We start from the raw sequence: 20,482 nt of genomic DNA, 5'->3' as shown, positions 1-20,482 counted from the left end.
AAACTTGAAGAAAATCTGCATTCTGCCCGAATTTTGATATTAAAACTGGTATTGATCGGTGCGGAATTGGTCTTAGGTGTAAACACAAAAGTTGTAGGTATGGATGTTAGCTTTCTAATGCCGTTGGTCTCACGTCAAAACGATATATAGAAATTGAGTTATGGTCAAATTACTGCACGTAGGTCACAGTGAATTTTTATGGACTTTCAGCACAACTTTTCCGAATTTAAAATGAAAACTGGTATTGATCGGTACAGAATTGGTCTTAGGCGTAAACATGAAAGTTGTTGATATTTGTGATATCTTTCCAGTAGCTTTGGTTTGACATGAAAATATGTTGTGGATAATTTATTATGTTTTTACAAAGATACATAGTGAATTATTGTTGATGTTTAAATACGATGTTATATGAAGTTGTTTATGATTGATGAATATGATGTTTTAAGATGTTGTTTATTATCATTTGATATTGTTATATTATGATATGACATGAATTATTTATGTGATCCATATGTTGTCAAGAGGCTAAGATGTTAAGATGTTAAGACGTTAAGATGATAAGAGTTGTTAAGTAGTCGAGTCGTTATGAGGTCATCAAGTTGTTAAGATGTTATGTTGTCAAGATGTTAGGATGTCATAGATGTTCATGAAGTTGTTTAAGTTGTAGAATGTTGAGTCCATTGCATACTCATATACGTTGGTTGGGGGCTTGATGCCCTGGAATGCTTAGTCATTCACACGATGGGTGAGGGCTTGATGCCCTGGAGCTTTTGCTCACTATGTTGGGGGCTTGACGCCCTGAAGAGCCTATTTACGCTCATATAAGTTGGTTGGGAGCTTGATGCTCTGTATTGGTACCAAATGCATTTGCATATCAAGAGGTTTTTAAGATGATTTAAGATGTGAAGTTGTCGAGTTGTCAAGTTGTTAAGTTGTTAAGATGCTAAGATGATTTGAGATGTTAAGAGTTGCATAGTCGAGTTGAGTCGCATTGTCGAGTTAAGTGAGGTTTGATTATGAAGTTTGATTGTGATTCGATGATTATGATTTAATGATGATGTTTGTTTATGAAGTTGATTATGAACTTGATTATGAAGTTGTTTTCGATAAATGCTATGTTTTGATAATGATACTTATGTGAATTACGTGATGACGCTTATGATTATTATTGATGTTAGATGTTATACGTTTACTAATGATGATGTATGATGATTCCTCGTGATTATATTTAAGATGGATTGTTTGTGATTATGTTTATGGTTTATATATAATGTTATGAGATGGTTATGATTAGTACTTGATGTTATATGATGATGTTTATGTCTATGATTAAGATGCTATGATTAAAAGGATATATGATAATGCTTATGACTAATATTTGTAGATATGTGATGATATTTTTATGATGATATAATATGAAGTATATGACTAATGTAGGAAGAATAATGATACTAGTTAAGGAAGTTTAAGTTGCTAGATATGATTAATGAATTATAGGATGTTTAAGCTGTTGAATGTATTTTACATGATTTATATGTTTAATATTTTTGTTTTGAGAAATCTCACCCCTCTGCTTGGAAATGTTGCTCTTCGTATGGGTAACTTGCAGGTAATCAAGATTAGAGGCGTCGTGAGTGGACTCCTCACATGTGTGTCTAGGTGCTCTGATACGTAACGGGATATGGGACTTGACTTTACTTCTATTCCTTACGTATTGTTTATGAACTTTTATGAATAAATATTGAACTAAGACTTATGAGATTTTCTGATGAGGTCTGCGTGCCAAAGACTTTTTATGTTGAATGAACTAATTCCGCTGCGAAGTTTTGAATTACTTATGTTAAATGATTTTGAAGAATAAATTGTTATTTATTCAGTTTATGACTTTCAAGAAGTATGTGACATTCCGTTTATGATTTAAATACTCTGATTTATTATGAAATTTTTATGTTGGGAAAACGGGGTGTTACATTTATGATGTTATGGTCAATACTGACCATTCGTAGAATCCCTGCAAATGTTTTGCAGTTTATGCAGAGATTTTATGACGGTCAGCAGAGACCTTTGACATCAAATTAAACACAGATTATACAGTTATTGTTTTTTCAGATTCGAAAATCCAAGTTCCCCTAACAATCTAGTTTGGATTTTAAAATCCGAACCAGGGGTATTTTGGGAAAATTCACAGGTAGTAGGGTGGGAAAAGTAATAGTATTTTTTATTTTTTTACAAAACCACTTCAAAATGTCCTAAACCCCAACAGACTTAAGTCCAACTTTTCTCTTTCTTTTCTCACCCTACTCACTTCTCAAGGGCCTTCAAATTGATCATTTTTTTTTTCGTTTAGATTTTACAATTCGAAGCATATTTGTTGTATTTTGGGTTTTATAATCTAAATTATGATTAACTAGTTTTTTTTTTTTTTCCAAAACAGTGACATAAACTATTAAAATGACAATTTAAGGAGACATATTGTCATGAATTGAACACATTTTATTTATTATTTAATCAAGAATTCATAATACATTTAAATTAACTATATTTTCATTGTTGTTTATATTTCAATTACTTTTGTGAAAAATAGATTTTCGGAACTGAATATATTTAAAATGATTTTGCATCTCAAAATGCACGAAGAAACTGCAATCTTATGACTTCCCCATAAAAGTGAAGCTTCTTTTTTTTTGTTGATATTTTGTAAAACAATCTTAGATTCTCAATGGTGATCTATATATCCTAGTTTTATTTCGGCTGAGTTTATTTTAGATACGTTTAATATGCCTACCTATCGTTTTACTTAGCTTTGCGGTCCCCCCCCCCCCCAACTTCTTTTGTTTATTCCCTTTTATTAATAATACAAAGGATGAGGTGCATGTGACACATGATATTTTGTGATGTCAAGATAGTTGGGATTTCAAAACATTTTATTATGGTAACTTGGGGTGTCAACATAGTTGAGAAGTGAAGCACCATCATCAATTCGTGTCACATTCATCATTTATCAGGAAAAAATATGAAGTATTATTTAAGGGGCCATTTTCTCAAACTTGGCCTAAGGCCCATAAAATGATAGGAATAGCCCTGACCCTGATCATGGCATCCGGTCTAACAATTTCAGTATTTTTGCCAGCTAAGCTAAGACTTATGGATACCAATACATAAATTAGTTCTCCTCTAATTCATGGTACATGCACAAAATATATTTTATTTTTACATATATTTTCTCTTTTTTTTTGTCAATTACCCTAATAACTAGAAATTCACCTTTAAGATGGATAAATCATAAATGGGGTGTCCGGAGTCTAAACATCAACTCTTGCATATATTATGCAATGTCCCTACAAACCTAGTAAGCTCACGGAGACTCCTTCATTCTTTTTTACTTGTCGCATTTGAAGAAATATTTTGGTCATATTTACTTGTTGTTTTCAAAGTGTAATGCATCGTTATTTATAAATTTGTCTGAATACTCTTAGTTATTTATCGTAAAGAAGAGGAACAAATGAAATGAAATAATAAATGATTAAAAGTATTACTTTCTCTAAGTTTTGTAATTTTTTTTTCTCAAATTACAAATCACTTTGTAATATTAATGAAACATTAATGTTACTTTTCTTATTATACTTTTAACTATTTATTACTTTATCTTCTTTCAATTTTGTAATTTATCTTTTCGTACCATTAATAAAAGATACTTTTGTGAAATAACTCATAATTTCTCTTTTCTATTGAAAATTAATACATTTTTAATTTAAATGAAATGATATCAAAAGTAACAAAATTTATTACTTTCTCCGTTCCAAAATACATGTCGCAATTAAACAATAAGCACTATTCACATAACTTACTTTGACTGTATTTTTTAGCTAATATATAAATACAAATGTTAGAATATAATATATTATTCGATTTGTAATGAATATTTTCAGAATATTAAATTTATAATTTTTTTATCATAGATATTATTAAGGTGAATTCTACGGTACAGTCACCCAAATGACTTTTCCAATAAAGTCAAATCTTTTAAAACAGTTTGTTCAAAAACCGACTTTAAAAGTCTAAATAAAAAATGGAATTTATTAAAGGACCAACAGGGAAATGTATTTTACAACCCTTTATTTTATGTCCAAATTATCAAGATATTACACTAGTTAAAGCACAAATTAGATGGTGTGATACAACGGCTGAATATTTTTTAGACAAATATTTATATGAAAGCCATGAAAATATAGATCATTTTTTATATAATGAATATAAAGGATTAGCTCAAGATTTAAGGAATAAACTTAAAGAATTAGCTAGATGAGTGAAGAAAATAATACCCTCACAACCAGAGTCAAAGCTTTGCTTGACGAAACCAAGAAATTAAATGAGAGATTTGAAAGACAAATTTCTTTTCTTGAAACTTTACCTCAAATCTATAAACAAAATAATTTGTTTACAAAAGATTATGAGCAAGGATTAGAAAGACCCCATGAAACTTGGGTAAATATGGAAAAAGATTTTTCGTATTACAATAAAAATGAGAACCATAAATATCCTCATATATATCATTCTTTTAATCCTCAGTTAAACAATATCACTGATATGATTAATTATCTAATAAAAAACTGTTGTAAACAACATCTTTCTCTTCAAGAAGGGGGGAAGAATAAGGAAAAAATCGAAATCGAAGAAAAAACCTTATTTGCTAATTATAAAAGATGAGTATAGAAGAAAACATAGAGTATCAACTCGAAAAATTGGATCAACTTATGGCTACTTTAGACATAAGTGAAAAAGATTCCATTAAGGAAGAACCTGAACCTAAAGATCTAGAAGATTTTGTCTACGACTTTAGTTCTGATGATGATTCAAAAGACGATGGAAATTTCGTTAAAATAGAACAATTAGAAATGGGCGAAAGCTCAGGAACAAAAAGAGGACCCTCTTATAACTGGAATGCAGAATTCCATAGAGAATTTTCTCAAGCTAAATTCCAAAGAATTCCTATGAATTATATTCCCAAACATAGTGTAAATGATGGAAGTGGAATTCTAAATATTGATTGTGTTGACAATATTGTTCAAGCCATAAGAAATTGGTATAATAAAAATACTATCCAAATACAGTTAGATAGTGATTTAAAAGGTCTAAGCCCAAAACAAATTTTTAATTATCTTTTGTGTAGAACAGAAGGTAATGCATATAAATTTCTGGCTGAAAAACCTGAAGAAGAACAAACTGCAGAAAACAGTATGGGAATGATCAATAAAATCTTTGAATGGCTTTTAAATGAATTCAAAGGATGGCAAGATACGGTAGATTCAAATACCGCCTTTAACACTGAAAAATTATGGAGAATAATGAATCTATCCATATGTAATCCTTGTTACATAGAAAATTATATTTGCGAATTTTCACAATTATATTATGACTTAAATAAGGATACTAGAGAAAACCAAAAGGTTGTCGAATTATTTTACCAAAAATTACCTATGTCAATGTCCCAAATAATTCAAACTGAATTTAACAGTGCAGTATCCTCAAGAACAGTTAAAAATACTTTAGGAGCTAGAATTTCTATTCTTAGAAATTGGATGCAAGAACAATGCCTAAAGAAACAATCAAAACGAGATGCACGAATAGATTTGTGCTGCGATAGAATCCAAGGAAAAATTGGAGCATATGGTTGTGAAAAAACTAGGAAAAGAAGAAAATATCCTAGAAGAAAGAAATTTAAAAGATTTTCCTATGATAAAAAAGAAACATAGGAAGAAAAAATTCTATAGAAGAAAAAGAGAATACCCTAGGAAAAATAAAACCTGTCCTAAAGGTAAAAAATCATGCACATGTTGGTTATGCCATGAAACAGGACATTATGCTAATGAATGTCCAAAGAAAGTTTCTAAAGAAAAGAAACAAGTTTTAAACATGATCTATAAAATAGGTTATGAACCAGTAGAATCAGATTCAGATTCTGATTGGGAGCAACAAAGTTTCTATGAACTTTGTACAGATTCCGAAGATGAGCAAAACCAAGATTTTGAGTAAAGGAAACCCTAGTGCTACCTTTATTAAAATAAAACTTCGTAAGAAGGAGATTTTAGCCTATTTAGATACAGGCGCAACATTATGTTTTGGAAAACGAAACATATCAAGAAATTGGGAAAGATTAGGAAAACCCAAAGAAATAATTGTTGCAGATAAGTCAAAACATCAAATATGGTTTGTTTTGAAAAACATCTCAATTACTATAGAAGGTCATGAATTCTTCATACCAACAATTTATCTCCATGATTCAGGATTAGATTTAATCATTGGAAATAACTTTTTAAAGTTATATGCACCGTTTGTGCAAAATGTTAAAACTATTTCTTTACTTTGGAAAAATTTAGCAAACCCCAAAGAAAAGACAAAAGTTATAACAACAAAAATTATAACTAGAAATGAGATTATTCAATTAATTTCTGAAAATCTTATAAACCTAAAGAGTATTTGGGAAGAAGGTAAATTATTTTTAAATCTTGAAGAAATAGAACAAAAACTTGATGCTGTATGTTCAGAAGATCCTTTGGATAATCTGAAAAATACAAATCATGAACTTGTTACAATCAAATTACGAGATCCCAATAAGGAGATTAATGTAAAATATAAAATGCCTTATTCAGTTCAAGATAAATTAGAATTTCAAAAAGATATAAAAGAACTTCAAGAAAAGAAGTTAATTACTCCATCTGCAAGTCCACATTCAGCACCCGCTTTTTATGTGACAAATCACAATGAAATAAAAAGAGGAAAAGCTAGAATGGTGATAAATTATAAGAAACTCAATGATGCTACAATCGGAGATTCTTATAAATTACCACGAAAGGATTATATTTTGCAAAAAATAAAAGGATGTGATTGGTTTTCATCTTTTGATGCAAAATCAGGATACTATCAAATCAGACTTTCAGAAGAAACTAAGCCTTTAACAGCTTTTTCATGTCCACAAGGTCATTACCAATGGAATGTCCTTCCGTTTGGACTAAAACAAGCACCATCTATATACCAAAGATTTATGGATAATGCTCTTAGAGGATTAGAACATATATGTTTGGCATATATTGATGATATTTTAGTTTTTACAAAAGGAACTAAAGAACAACATCTTAAAGATGTAGAAATTGTTTTAAACAGAATTTCAGAAAAGGGAATTGTTATTTCAAAAAAGAAATCACAATTAGCCAAAAAGGAAATCGAGTATTTAGGCCTTATTTTTAAAGAAAATGGCACCCTCGATTTATCTCCACATGTTCAGGAAAAGATCCAAGCTTTCCCTGATGAATTGAAAGACCGAAAACAAATTCAAAGATTTTTAGGATGTTTGAATTATATTGCCAATGAAGGATTTTTCAAAAATTTGGCAACTGAAAGAAAGATTTTACAGAAAAAGATATCTGAGAAAGTTCCATGGTCATGGACTGAACAAGATACTCTAACTGTAAAAACTATTAAAAGAAAAATTAAAGTTTTACCCAGCTTATACAATCCAACAGAAAACGATTTTTTAATTGTTGAGATTGATGCTGATAAAACAACCTGGGCAGGTTGTATGAGAGCTCTACCTAATGGTAAAGCGATACTGAATCTTGATGATTCGGGAAACTATGTTGGTGATGTAACCCATCAACAAGGAATGAAAGATACTGGAGCAACCCAGTACGCTAAGTCTAGTAGCTCGAAAGAGAAATTAGACAAACTCTCTGATTCATCAGAAAGATTAGTATCAAAAGATACTAAGATTGATTATTCTTATGAAAATATTAAAAATAAGATAAAAGATGAAGATCTTTTACTTTGTAAATATGTTTCAGGATCATTTACAGATACCGAAACAAGATATCCAATTCATGAATTAGAAACATTGAGTTGTGTTAAAGTTTTAACAAAATGGCAAATGGAATTAATTCCAACCAGATTTTTATTAAGAACAGATTCCAAATATGTAACTGGATTTTGGAAATATGACCTTCGCGTCAATTATAAATATGGAAGACTTGTAAGATGGCAGATGAAACTCCAACCGTTTCACCCATATATTGAATATATAAAATCTGAAAAGAATTGCTTTGCAGATGCATTGACAAGAGAATGGAAGCAGCTATAAAGACATTACAGAATTCTCTCAGGCAAAAGCAGGAGCAAATTGCCTCTGCAAAAAATCGTCTAGAAACTCTTCTTTCTGAAGAGGGGGAGATGATATTAACAATTCAAAACCTTGAAAAACTATGCAAAAAAGAAACATCAACAGTTTCAGAATCCCAAAATACTGAAAACTGGGATCTACTGGGACAAGATTCTGGAAAATTCAACTACTATGTAAAATACTCAGCTCCAAAAGAGTCAAACATCCCAATTGAGTCAATAGAACCAAAAGGATGGAAATCCCCAACAACTGTCCTTGCAGATTTACCAAAAACATCTTGGGCTGATAAAGTCGAAGAAGATGAAAGAAAAAATGGAAAAGAAAAAGAACCCATTGATCAACAAACAAGCCAAAAGATTGACAGTCAACTTGGAGGCAAAAAGAAAGCTTATGTAATTTTTGATGGACCTATGAAAGGTATCTACCAAAACTGGGAAACCACAAAGTTACATACAAACGGCAAAAATGTCAGATACAAAGGGTATGAGACCCTTGAAGAAGCAAAAACAGCCTACAACGCTGTTTACAAGGAAGTCACAACAGCAAACAATATAGTCCAGCCATCAAAGATGGAGACTAAGGAGAAAATATCTGTAGATAGAATTATCTATGGAGAAAGTAAATTTGTTAAAAAAGTCACCATTGGAGACTACTACAAAAACTGGAGATGGTTAACCAACTACTCAGAAGAGTTAAAAACAGAATGTTTTTATCCTAGCAACAACGGGATAGAAGTAAAAGCTGTAATAGTCCCAGGCGTAGGAAAAGAATTAGTCAGATCATTCTATGATTGTGGAATGATTAAAACAATGTATCTTCAAGAAGATGCAGGAAGAAAAATTCATGAACTAGAACTTCTTCCAAAAGATATAGGCGAAATCGCTTATAAGTTCAACAATAGCTTCGCAAAAGGTAAAGAGTTCTTTTTATCTTTTACTTCAACTTATCCATGGTTTGAAGACGATGAAGTTATTAAAGCCAGACACTTAATCAAGATTGGCATTTCAAATCATTCATATCCAACAAATGATGGAAGAGATGTAGATCCAAGACCAGAATGTTTTCTGCATCAAATGGGAAAATTCTATGATACTCTCATCAGATTTGGAGTAAAATTACCAAACTTCAGGGTAATTACTGCAAAGGAAAGCTTTCTAGTCTATAGTGACTCAAGGAAGCAAGCAAGAGAAGAACACCTTCAGCAAATTCTAAAGTTCGAAGAAAACTTTAGCGGGCTTGAAGCAGACTTGGGCCGTCTACCCGACCCAATCCAACAGGAGTGCTGCCGACACTTTCAAAAATACAAAGGACACCAATGCAAGTGGTGTGCAAAAGACATAAATAACGTGGCAGACAAAGAATCGTTGTATGACAGTGACGTTTCATCAAACAACGAAGAAAATGTAGAAAATTAGTGGGCATGGGACCCATTTAGAGATAAGCCTTATCTCTAAGGCAATTATGTAATATAATTTTCTTTGTCGTTTTCCTCTTTCTGTCATGTCATTTCTTTTCCATGTGCTGTAAAGGAAAGAGACGTTGTGCCAACTATGAAGGCCAACTTGTGAGTCTCTCATCCTATAAATAAGGGCCTCGAAGCTCATTTGTATTCACCATGTTTTGAAGCAATATAAGTTATATTGTTTGATATGAGCTTGCCTCTTAGTTTTTAGAACTAGTGGTCCTATAGTGGTAAAACACTATAGCTGAGAATTCTTGAGGTAATACTCTGGAGGAATTCGCCCTGAGTTGGGATAAACTCAACACAAGCAGAAAAAACTGCTGAAGAAGATCAGATTGCTGAAGCAAAACAACCCATATTTCTGAAGAAAAATCAGGTATGAATTTATCAAGAATTATTATAAAATATGTCTGAAGTTTCATATTTTGAAGGAACATCTAGTTATCATGCTGATAGCATAATAGATAATAAAATTGAAGAAGCAGATTTGTCTTTAACTGCTGAAGAAAATTTTAAAAGAAAGTTTAGTAAACTTAAGGAATTTCTGTCAAGAAAAAATATTCTAAAATTCGGAATAATGGTAGGAGAGGAAGCAATTCCAATTGAAACAACTAATGGAAAAATAGTTATATCAACTATAGATAAACAACAAATCGATAAAAGACTTGGAAAATTTTCTGAGAACGAGAGAAAAAAGATTGGTTATATTCATATATCAACCATTCAAATTCTAATCAAAAGTACCTTCATGAAAGGTATTGATTCACCTCTAGAAATAGCTCTAGAAGATTCTAGAATTAGAAATAAGAAACAAGCAGTAATTGCAAAAGGAAAATGCAATCTAAAATATGGAAAGATAAAATTTGATATAAATTTACAGATGGGATTATCTCTAAAAGATATAGATTTGAATAAATCTATAGTTTTTCATTATAAGCTAAAAGATTCAACATTTATGAAAGAAGGTAATCATCCTTTTACAATTTACTACAGAATTAATTATGCTTTGAGTAATTCACATCATAGCATAGAATTCATAGGAAAAGAAACAATTCATATTGATGAATTATTTACACCACTAATTACTTTGGAAACACCAATATTTAAAGATATCACAAGAAATAGTTTTTCTTTGATAGAAGCAGAAAAGAATATGTTTGAAGAAACAGAAAAACCATTGTTTAGAAGCCAAAGTCTTCGAATAACATCACCAAACAGAGATCAAAAGGATTTTAGTAAATCATTAAGTTCTCGAACTATATTTGAAGATGATACTTCATCCTCATTCGAACCTCCTAGAAAGGATTTCGAAATCAATAAAGAAAGTGAGTTGAAAAAGCTACAAGATTCTATAAAAACTCTATCGATACAGGTTAATAAGATTAATCAAAAACTATAAAAAAGTCAAAATGCCTGGATTGAATCTAAAAACAGAGTTACGACTCTATAAGCAAAAACTAGAAGAAATAATTTCTGAAATAAATTATCAAAATACAAGAATTATGTTAAGACAAATTCTTTTTGCTTCACAAGATTTAATAATCTACCATGTAGATTCTATTTCTAAGTTATTAGAAGAAATAGAAGATTTGAATACTCTTACAAGCATTCAGCAAGAAAAAGCAAAAATGCTTTTAGAACCCTTTCAAGGTTTAGCAAAAATCGAAGGAATGTTAAAAAAAATAAAAACTGAACAAATGCTAGAACAAGAAAACCTCCGCTGGAGAATCAACAATTAGATATGCCTGGTCTAACTCTTAAATCAGAATTAATACTTTTTAAAACTAGGTTACAACATCTAGTAAGTGATATAGAATGGTATTATGATCTAATATCATACAAACAAATAATATATAAAGCTCAAACTTTAATGAGATCTCATATAGATTTAATTGAAGATCTGGTAGAAGAAATGCAAGAAAATCTCACAGAGATTCAAAAGAAAAGAGCAAAAATTCTTTTAGAACCTTTTTGGGGTTTAGAAAGAATTGAACAACTTATAAATGAAGCTCGAGCTCGAGAAAATTCTCGAGAAAATTCCGCTGAAAACCCCACCTCAAACCTGGTATCAGAGCAGGAAACACAATCCTAAGGGATAAACATGAAAATAAAAATAAAAAAGAAATTAAAAAATAGTTTTTATATAAAACAAAAGTTTTTTAAAATCGTTTTTCCAAATAACCGATTTAAAAAAGACATCCACGTGGCACTCTCCCATTAAGCCACATAAGCGACTTTTCCAGAAAAGTCATAAAAACAACTGCACCATAGCAGTCCCCTATTATTAAATATATCAATGATCAAAATTGTGCATTTATATGTGTGAAATGGTTGATTGCAACATGTATTTAGGAACATAACGAGTACTCCCTCCGTTTCAAAATGAGTGTCGCTTTAGTCAAAAAAAATTGTTTCAAAATGAATGTCACTTTCAGTTTTCAATGCAATAATAACTTTTTCTTTTCAATTGTACCCTTCAATTAATACTCGGCACACTACTTCCAAATTATTACTTTTAAAACTAACCAATAGTTAATAAGGATAATTTGGTAAAATAACAATTCTCTTTGTTTTAATCAATACATTTCTTAATATGTGTGTAAACACCTAAAACGACACTCATTTTGAAACGGAGGGAGTAATATTTATGTAAAAGTCAAAAAACAACTTTTTTTTTTTAGAGGAAGTCAAAAAACAACTTATATTGTAAAAAGAAAATTGAGTATTTTTCAGCATTTATTTCTATATTGACTTTTCATTTTACCTGGATACCTATTCAAATACCAAGGCAAATTAAACCATCTCAATCTTATAATTTCCTTTCCCCTAGCATCTTTCATAAGTATTTAATGTCCCTTTATTTAACACCAATTGTATGAGTTGAGGACAGCACATGTTGTTTTTGTCACTCTATTTAACACAAATTGTTTGTTTGTTCTCATACATTTTTTTTCTTTAGACAAATATGAGTAACACAGAGAGAAATCAAAGTATGAAAGAATGGTTTATCTCTTCCCAAGCTCTTCTTAGCATGTTATTAGTGCAAATATTTGCAGCTGGGATACAACTTCTATCAAGGGTCATCTTGGTTCAGGGCACTTTCATTTTTGCACTCATTGCTTATCGACACATTGTTGCTGCTGTTTGTGTCGCCCCCTTTGCACTCTATTTTGAAAGGTTATTAATTTATTAATTTAACTTAATTTTGAATTCTATATTTTGATTTGCCAATAGTTTCATTGATCCAGTAACTAGTATACTCTTTCCTCTATACTTCACTTCCTTTTCTTTTTTTTTTTTGGGTCAAACTTCACTTCCTTTTCTTTCCTCTATGCATTTCAATCTTTGTTCATGCATGTCTTTTACTATTTTAATTAATTAAATTATATTATTTAAAGAGTATAGTATTTTTGCAATTATTTTATTGATTAATAATAACATAAGTTTTAATATATTTTTTAATTATTTTTTAAGAGTCTTATTGATTAAGGCATAACATATGGGGTGCCTTTGCAATTTTATACATATGGTCAATATTTTGTTAAAAGAAAATCAATATGGTCAATAACCATTAATTGGAGGTTCGATCTCTAACCGGGTACGTACATATGAAAAAATGTGTGAGAGATCTTTACCCTTGATATGTATCTCAGGTTATCGGTCTCGACTGTTACACAAGAGAATACCTTTATTAATATTTTTATAAGTTTTTACTAACAATATTTATTCATATGTTTATACACATACCATAATGTAAACATTTTGAATAAGCTCATCCAAACACTTAATAAGTTAAAAATGTAAGACCTTTTTGTAAATGTATATAAATTCTCTCTGTCATTTTTCATAAACATTATATATATAATAAGTCCTCTAAAAAAGTGTATATATAACTTTTTTTTTTCTTTCACACAAAGTGCTTCTTTAGTCGTGAATATAAGAAAATGCATCGGTCTGTCCTCGTGAGCTTAGCTCAGTTGGTAGGGACAATGCATAAAATATGCAAGGTCCGAGGTTCAAACCCCGGCCACCACAAAAAAAAGAAAATGCATTGGTCTAAATTAGACCAATACAATATATGATGATTTGCATGTAAAGGATATGATGATTTGCATGTAAAGGAAAAAAAAAAAAGAAAAAACTAAGATGATGTAAGGACTATCACGTGGAACCATATTTTCATTGAGGCAAACCAAGTTGACGATACGTAAGCCAATATTTGTTAATGCAGTTCCAGAATTTCTGGATGTGCCTTTCATGGCAGACTTGACTATCTATATCATTTTGCTTGGGGTATTAAATCCAGTCTTAGGTGATTTTTTTGTTGTTGAAAGAATCTAGTCTTAGGTGATGTTTCTCCCTCATTTGCACCAAAAGTAAAATAATAAAAACTAGAGGGATACTTTTTTATTTGTGTTAAACACTATTAATTTACACTCCTTATTAGGGTGGAATTTACTACTCATTACTGCTCCCTCCGTAATAAAATATAAGAAAAAGTGGGTCGGAGAAAGAAGATGTATTTGAATCAAATTTTAAACCAAATATATAAATATGTGTCCGACTCACTTTTGCTTATATTTTGTAACTGATTATCCATTAATTATAATCTTATACTAATGCTTAAACAATAACTTATTGAATCGATTTAGTTATTCTTGTGATTTGATATTATTTGTTCGATACTTATGGTTGCAGAGGAGTAGTGAAGAAGTTGAATTGGAGAGTTTGGTTATGGCTTTTCTTTAATGGATTAGTGGGGTAAGCTTATTATTTCTTTTTTTGATACAATATTTCTTGTTTCTCTTTGAAAACTAGATTGACTTCTCTTTTAAAATTAAACTTGAGCTATTGACTTCTCTTTTAAAATTAAACCACTCAATTATACATAAATATTAATCGTTGGGTTTATGGGTCCTCTTGTATATATTACTCAAAACTCACTTTTTTATAAGATGTGGGATTTTTAACTCAAACTTGATACACAAGAATCTTCCTTTCAAGTGTGAGTCCATTCCATTCATCCGGTATACTCTCCCCTCAAGCATTTTTTTTTAATTCACATGCACTTTTACTGCCGTTGTCGCTTCACTCAACAACACATGTCGCATGACCACCATTGTCAGGAAGACTTTCGAGACAGAGTCCGTCGAACTTTTCATCGAACCATTCTCTATGATACCATTGTTAGGTAAGTGTGAGTCAATTCCATGTCATCTAATGCAGAATTTCTAACTCACACTTGTCACACTACAACCTTCCCCATGTGAGTTCAATTCCATTCATCTAATGGTATTCTCCCCCTCAATTAGAATTGTTTTCATCGACATACATTTGTACCGTCGTTGCTCCTGCACTCTACATGATACGCTTCTTGACCATTATATTATCAAGAAGACTTTCGACAATAGGAGTTGGTCTAATCTTTGTCAAACCATCTAGTGTGAGTCCATTTCATTTGATGTAGGACTTCTAACTCACACTTGGTACACAACAGTCTCCCTCTCAAGTGTGATTCCATTCCATTCACCTGGTATGCTTCCCATTAAGCACAAACTTTTCATCCATATACACTTGTACGTACGGTCATTACCACTACACTCAACGGAACTTGCCGTTTGACCACTATTTTTTGGAAGACTTTCAACATAAAGAGTCAATTGAACTCCTTTGAACCCTTGACTTTAACACCGTTGTTGGGTCATGAAGAGAGGCAATGTATCATCCACATTCAGTCGAAAATAATCATCGAAAATAATCCCACAAATAAGTTGGAAAACACATCTTAACCCAAAACCTCAGACAATAGATTTATAGATCATCATACTTATATATTACTTAAAACTCACTTTTTCATTTGTTATTGAACTTCTAACTCACATTAACTACACAACAACGATAAACTCTTTACCTTAAAATAATTTCTTGGAAATGAACCTCTAGATATGTGGTTATTGTCTACATGGAAGTCTCACATACGAGTGAAAACAATAAATGAACCCCAGGTATCAATTTCACACGGATAACTAGATTATTAAACCCTTAAAAAAAACTACTATATATATCATAATTTCCAATATAATTTCCAATAGACTTAAATTGGGTTTGCTGGAAATGTTGGTATTTCGACAATATTACATGTAGAGTTGTTAGCTTTGTATCATGGCTTGAAAGCAGCTTGGGAAAGAGGATATAGGGATGTGATTTGCTACTCTGACTCAACTTTGGTTGTTCAGTTAGTTTCAACCATGGTGAATCATTGGCATCATTATGCGGCAATAATCAGTAATGTGCAGTATTTATTACAAAGGAGCTGGCGCGTCCGGTTAAAGCATTCTGTGAGGGAGGCGAATTCGTCTGCCTATTTCATGGTTAAACTAGGAGCTACAAGTACTGAGATTTGGCGTGAGTTTCTGGAGCCACCAGAGGGCTTGCTTCCTCAACTACAGGCTGATGCCCGTCGAGACATGTATCGCAGAGATTAGTTTTTAGCTATTTTTTTTTTCTTCTTTTCTTTTCTTTTTGTTAGCCTCCTTTCCCAAAAAAAAAAAAAATTTCCAATTTCAATCACTCGCAAATTATCTTATGTGTCTCTTTCATATTAGTTGTGGTTAAATCAAATATTAATAATATTTGATAAATTTACAGGGTATATAGTTTTGACATTATAAAAATCAAGTGAATTTTACATCAGTTTCTAACAAAATGTTATATGTATCACAGGATGACAATGGCCTTTGGATTATTCTATTATGGTCTTAGAGACACATCTGCTACTTATGCTGTCAACTTTCTCAACTTGGTTCCCATTTGCACATTCTTGACTTCTATCATATGCAGGTATCTAAATTAATTCAAGACAAATTTAATTTAGCTACATAAATTAATTAAACTACCATATACTAGTATGCATAAATTTGTGAATGACTACTACTGCAGAATGGAGAATTTGAGTATTGGAACATGGGTTGGTAGAGCTAAGGGTATTGGGGCAATTTTGTGTGTTGGTGGAGCATTAGCTACAAGTCTTTACAAAGGGAAGGAATTTTATATTGGTCCTCATCATCATAGTTACCATTCTGCAGGGGTCATTTCTGTTGTAGCACACAAAACTCACATGCTTCGTGGAACTTTCTTTTTGGTTGGATCATGTTGCTCTTACACTGCTTGGTTTATTCTGCAAGTATGTATATATATGCTCCCTATTTTCATTTCCCAATTGTATTTTAGGGTTGATATATGTTTACCCGTTATAATATTAGCGATTTTCGGTTCACTCCCCGTAAAAAATTTGTTTAGATTTCAACCCTGCAATTTGAAGATTATTTGGTTTAAGATCTTCGTGACATCAAATTACGAAATTTAAGGTACTTTATTCCCCCTGTAATTTGGTTTAACCCCTGTCATATCATCGATTCGATTTTGTACAGTCAAAATTCATGAAGGTCCAAAAACCATAGAATCTTCAAATTACAGGGTTGGAATCTAAACCGAAAATCGTTAATATTAGGGTTGGAATCTAAACCGAAAATCGTTAATATTACAGGAGGTAAACATATATTAACACTAAAATGTATTCCAAACTTAGTCATTTTTCATATGTACATTCTCATTCACAACTAACACACATGCATAAAGCTTATCATCATAACTAGCTAGGTTTTGGAGTTACTTTTTCAGTTTTGTGATGAGAAAATTGTGAATGTTTTATTTACGTATATTTGTTTTCAATTTAAACAGGTGAAGATGGTCAAAGTATTTCCATTGAGGTATTGGGGAACAATGTTATCATGCGTTATGGCAGCAATTCAGTCAGTAGTAATAGGCCTATGCATAGATTCCAGTAAAGCTGCTTGGAGATTAGGGTGGAATTTACAACTTATTACTATACTCTATTCAGTAAGATCATTTTTTTGTAAATTATGCTTACCATCAAATGGTTAAATTGTTTATACATATGATGAATTAATATTATTTGGATATACTTCAACTTTGAAAATTATATTTAAAATTTAGTATATCAATATTTAAATAAGGCAAGTTTTATTCTAAGAAGATTGAATAGGTAAATTTCCCAAGATTAAAGCCCTAATTAGGGCAATATTATTATTGGATGTGAAACTATCAAGATTAGGTTGTTTTCTAAACGTTGTAAACTAAATAAAGTAACTTGTTTTGAGAATGTGTATTCTGAATAAGGACCATGGACACTGATGATTTGGATTTAATTTTATGCAGGGAGCATTGGCTACTGCTGCAACATTTTGTTTACTATCATGGGCAATTACAATCAAGGGACCTAGTTATCCTCCAATGTTCAACCCACTTGCCCTAGTTTTCGTTGCAATATCAGAAGCTTTCATACTTGGTGAACCACTAAAAGTTGGAACGTATGAACACTTTTCCTTCTTCATATTACAACATTTTTCAATTTTCCTTTAAAGATCAAACCAGTGAGATATCATGATCATGGTTTAATCGGTTCAATCACTAATTCGATAATGTATTTGCAGGTTGATAGGCATGGTTTTGATCATCGTAGGATTGTACTACTTTCTATGGGGTAAAAGGAATGAGATGCCATGTTCACCACAGACAAATGTAGCAGTTGCAGAATTATCAACAAGCATTGTTGATGATCCTGCTTTGGCTCAATCAAGAGCTGTTGTAGTACCAAGTTCTTCACCAAATGAAAGTGTACATATTGAAATTGATGATAAAACGGATAAAAACTGATTATTGGTTTTTTCATCAAGATCCTGCCTAGTAAGCAGAAATTAAATAAAAACTTATCTGAATGTGTTGCTATTAATTTATTTATTTTATGAATGTTTTGCTATTAATTAGACGGTAATCCAAATATTGCGAGGATGATTGTTGTGTTCGAGAGAGAAGCACGTAGGAATTTAATCATCACTTCACTTATCACTTATTTTATAATCCTACTTAGTCATCCCAAATTCAATGCTTAAACCCTACCTTTTTCCAGAAAAGGCCTACACATTCAAAAGAAATTAAAATTGCAGATTTAGTCACCAAATCTTTACTTCCTCAGCCTTTTCATATTCTATTATCCAAGTTGGGGATGATTGATATCTATCATCCTCCAACTTGAGGGGGATTCACAGTTTCACACCATATCAGTTAAAGAAGGATTACTTGGGTAGCAAGTAATCATTAGATTGTTAAGTAGTTAGTTAGAGAATGATTACTTGTGCAACAAATAATCATTAGATAGTTAAGAGTTAGCGATCTCGTGTTTGCTACACATAGAGACACTCTTGTGTATACATTCAACTTTTACTACCTCCATTCATTAATGAGAAATCTATTTTCATTCGTTTTACTCTATTCATAATCAAAAAAGGGTCTTGTTAACAAGTGCCCTAAGGGTATTGTTTAAGGAATCCATAAAAAGAAATTATGCCTTGAAAATATAAGTCAAACACTTGTTGAAGTTATAACCGTACAATTTCCAATGCAAAAGTTGCTACTTTTAGATGCTTAAACAATGCCCTTAGGGCACTTGTTAACATTTTCCATAAAAAAAATAGCCACAGGTTTGGCTGGTAGGTAGTTTGAAATCTCTATGTTCCACTAGATAGATTAGAATTCAAAATTAATATCCATATTTTATAATTTATTAACTAAAACGGTTGAGATTGTGCCCAAAATTCGTGTTTTTTTTCTTCCAGATTTTGGTCAAAGTAATTTGGATCGATAAAATATGCGTCTCAGTCTCGGAACATGCTTGTGTGTATAGTTTGAATTACAGTTAGCAGTAATTCAAATTACCTATGTTTTTTCCTATAAAAACCATTTTTTTAATCAGAATTTAATGGAGTTAGTCGTCACCAAAATAGGAAAAGTGAGGACTAAGAGTTGACGTCGTTTTTGGGTGAGATTCTAAGATTGTGAAACACGTTATAAACTCTTTGGGTAGTGAAGATTCATTGTAGCAAGAATGCAAGCATTCTCTTTTGTTTTCTTCTGATTATCATCAAGTGGTTGAGAGAGGAAACAATAGAAATTAGGGATTGCTCTTTGCGAGCAATTGGGGATAATTTTTTATCACTTTTTTTAAGGAATTTTTCTATCACTTTTGTTAAAAGAAACAGAAATGATAGAAATTAGGGTTTTACTCATGTTGAACATTGAAAGCTAATTTCTTTAGATATCTTGTAAAGATTAGTTAATGGTGAATTGGAGAGTTATTTTCTCTCGGACGTCAATTTGAGCCGGGCTGAGTAATCGGTGAATGTGAGTTGGGATATATGGGGAAAACACTTTGGTGATATTGGGGTGCCAATGTCATGTGACATTGACCAACCACAATGTCACAAGTGTACAAAATGACAAAAAATCATTGTATTACAATGATTTTTTGTCATTTTGTACACTTGTGACATTGTGGTTGGTCATTGTCACATGACATTGACACCTCAATGTCACCCGTTAGGATTGTGGTAGTGTGTGAGTTGGAATGATGAGTTCGGATAGATAAATATTATTTAAGCTTCGGATTAAGGAATTATTAGCGAGATGCATGATAAATTATTTTATTAGTGTCCCCGGCCACCAAAATAAATTATTTTATTAGAGAATGCACTTTTAGTTTTGTTTTTTGTACAACACTTTTAGTGATGTTGAGTCGGTTAATAGAATAGAATAGAATTATTATTTGTGCACTCCGTTGTAAAGTATGGGAAATTGCTACCCACTGTGGTGTTAACGTTCTAAATAAAATTTGAAGAAATTTTTTAATGTACTAAACGAGTGATATATTTATAGGATTTTGTTTACAAAAGTATATTTATAGGAATGAAAAGTATATTTAACCCAAATAAATA

At 31.3% G+C, this 20,482-nt stretch overlaps 2 protein-coding genes across 2 annotated transcripts; both read left to right on the top strand.

Moving 5' to 3' along the window:
- Window positions 1-9,907: 9,907 nt before the first annotated feature.
- On the top strand, window positions 9,908-11,031 carry LOC146935819 (uncharacterized). The gene is made up of 2 exons (XM_085750907.1): window positions 9,908-10,867; window positions 10,955-11,031. The coding sequence occupies exons 1-2, from the start codon at window positions 10,039-10,041 to the stop codon at window positions 11,029-11,031; spliced, it is 906 nt and encodes a 301-aa protein (XP_085607033.1). The 5' UTR covers window positions 9,908-10,038.
- A 1,560-nt stretch (window positions 11,032-12,591) lies between these two features.
- LOC146935818 (WAT1-related protein At1g09380-like) lies at window positions 12,592-18,368 on the top strand. Its single transcript, XM_085750909.1, has 7 exons — window positions 12,592-12,809; window positions 14,331-14,393; window positions 16,356-16,472; window positions 16,572-16,815; window positions 17,373-17,531; window positions 17,871-18,022; window positions 18,146-18,368. Exons 1-7 carry the CDS (start codon window positions 12,598-12,600, stop codon window positions 18,366-18,368), a joined length of 1,170 nt encoding a protein of 389 aa, XP_085607035.1. The 5' UTR covers window positions 12,592-12,597.
- Window positions 18,369-20,482: the final 2,114 nt, after the last annotated feature.

The sequence above is a fragment of the Medicago sativa genome, chromosome 3, assembly GCF_051527215.1.
Source record: "Medicago sativa cultivar Bolivia chromosome 3, Bolivia_mono, whole genome shotgun sequence".
NCBI classification, from domain to species: domain Eukaryota; kingdom Viridiplantae; phylum Streptophyta; class Magnoliopsida; order Fabales; family Fabaceae; genus Medicago; species Medicago sativa.
Note: the sequence above shows the minus strand (reverse complement) of the source record. Positions and strands in the feature narration are given on the sequence as shown.

Bases quoted from the DNA above. Each gene is read 5' to 3' on its own strand.
- LOC146935819 (XM_085750907.1), top strand. From the start codon at position 10,039: ATGTCTGAAGTTTCATATTTTGAAGGAACATCTAGTTATCATGCTGAT. The intron at 10,868-10,954 runs GTAAATCATTAA...AAATCAATAAAG, and splicing joins CAGAGATCAAAAGGATTTTA to AAAGTGAGTTGAAAAAGCTA.
- LOC146935818 (XM_085750909.1), top strand. From the start codon at position 12,598: ATGAGTAACACAGAGAGAAATCAAAGTATGAAAGAATGGTTTATCTCT. The intron at 14,394-16,355 runs GTAAGCTTATTA...TATGTATCACAG, and splicing joins TTCTTTAATGGATTAGTGGG to GATGACAATGGCCTTTGGAT. The intron at 16,816-17,372 runs GTATGTATATAT...CAATTTAAACAG, and splicing joins CTGCTTGGTTTATTCTGCAA to GTGAAGATGGTCAAAGTATT.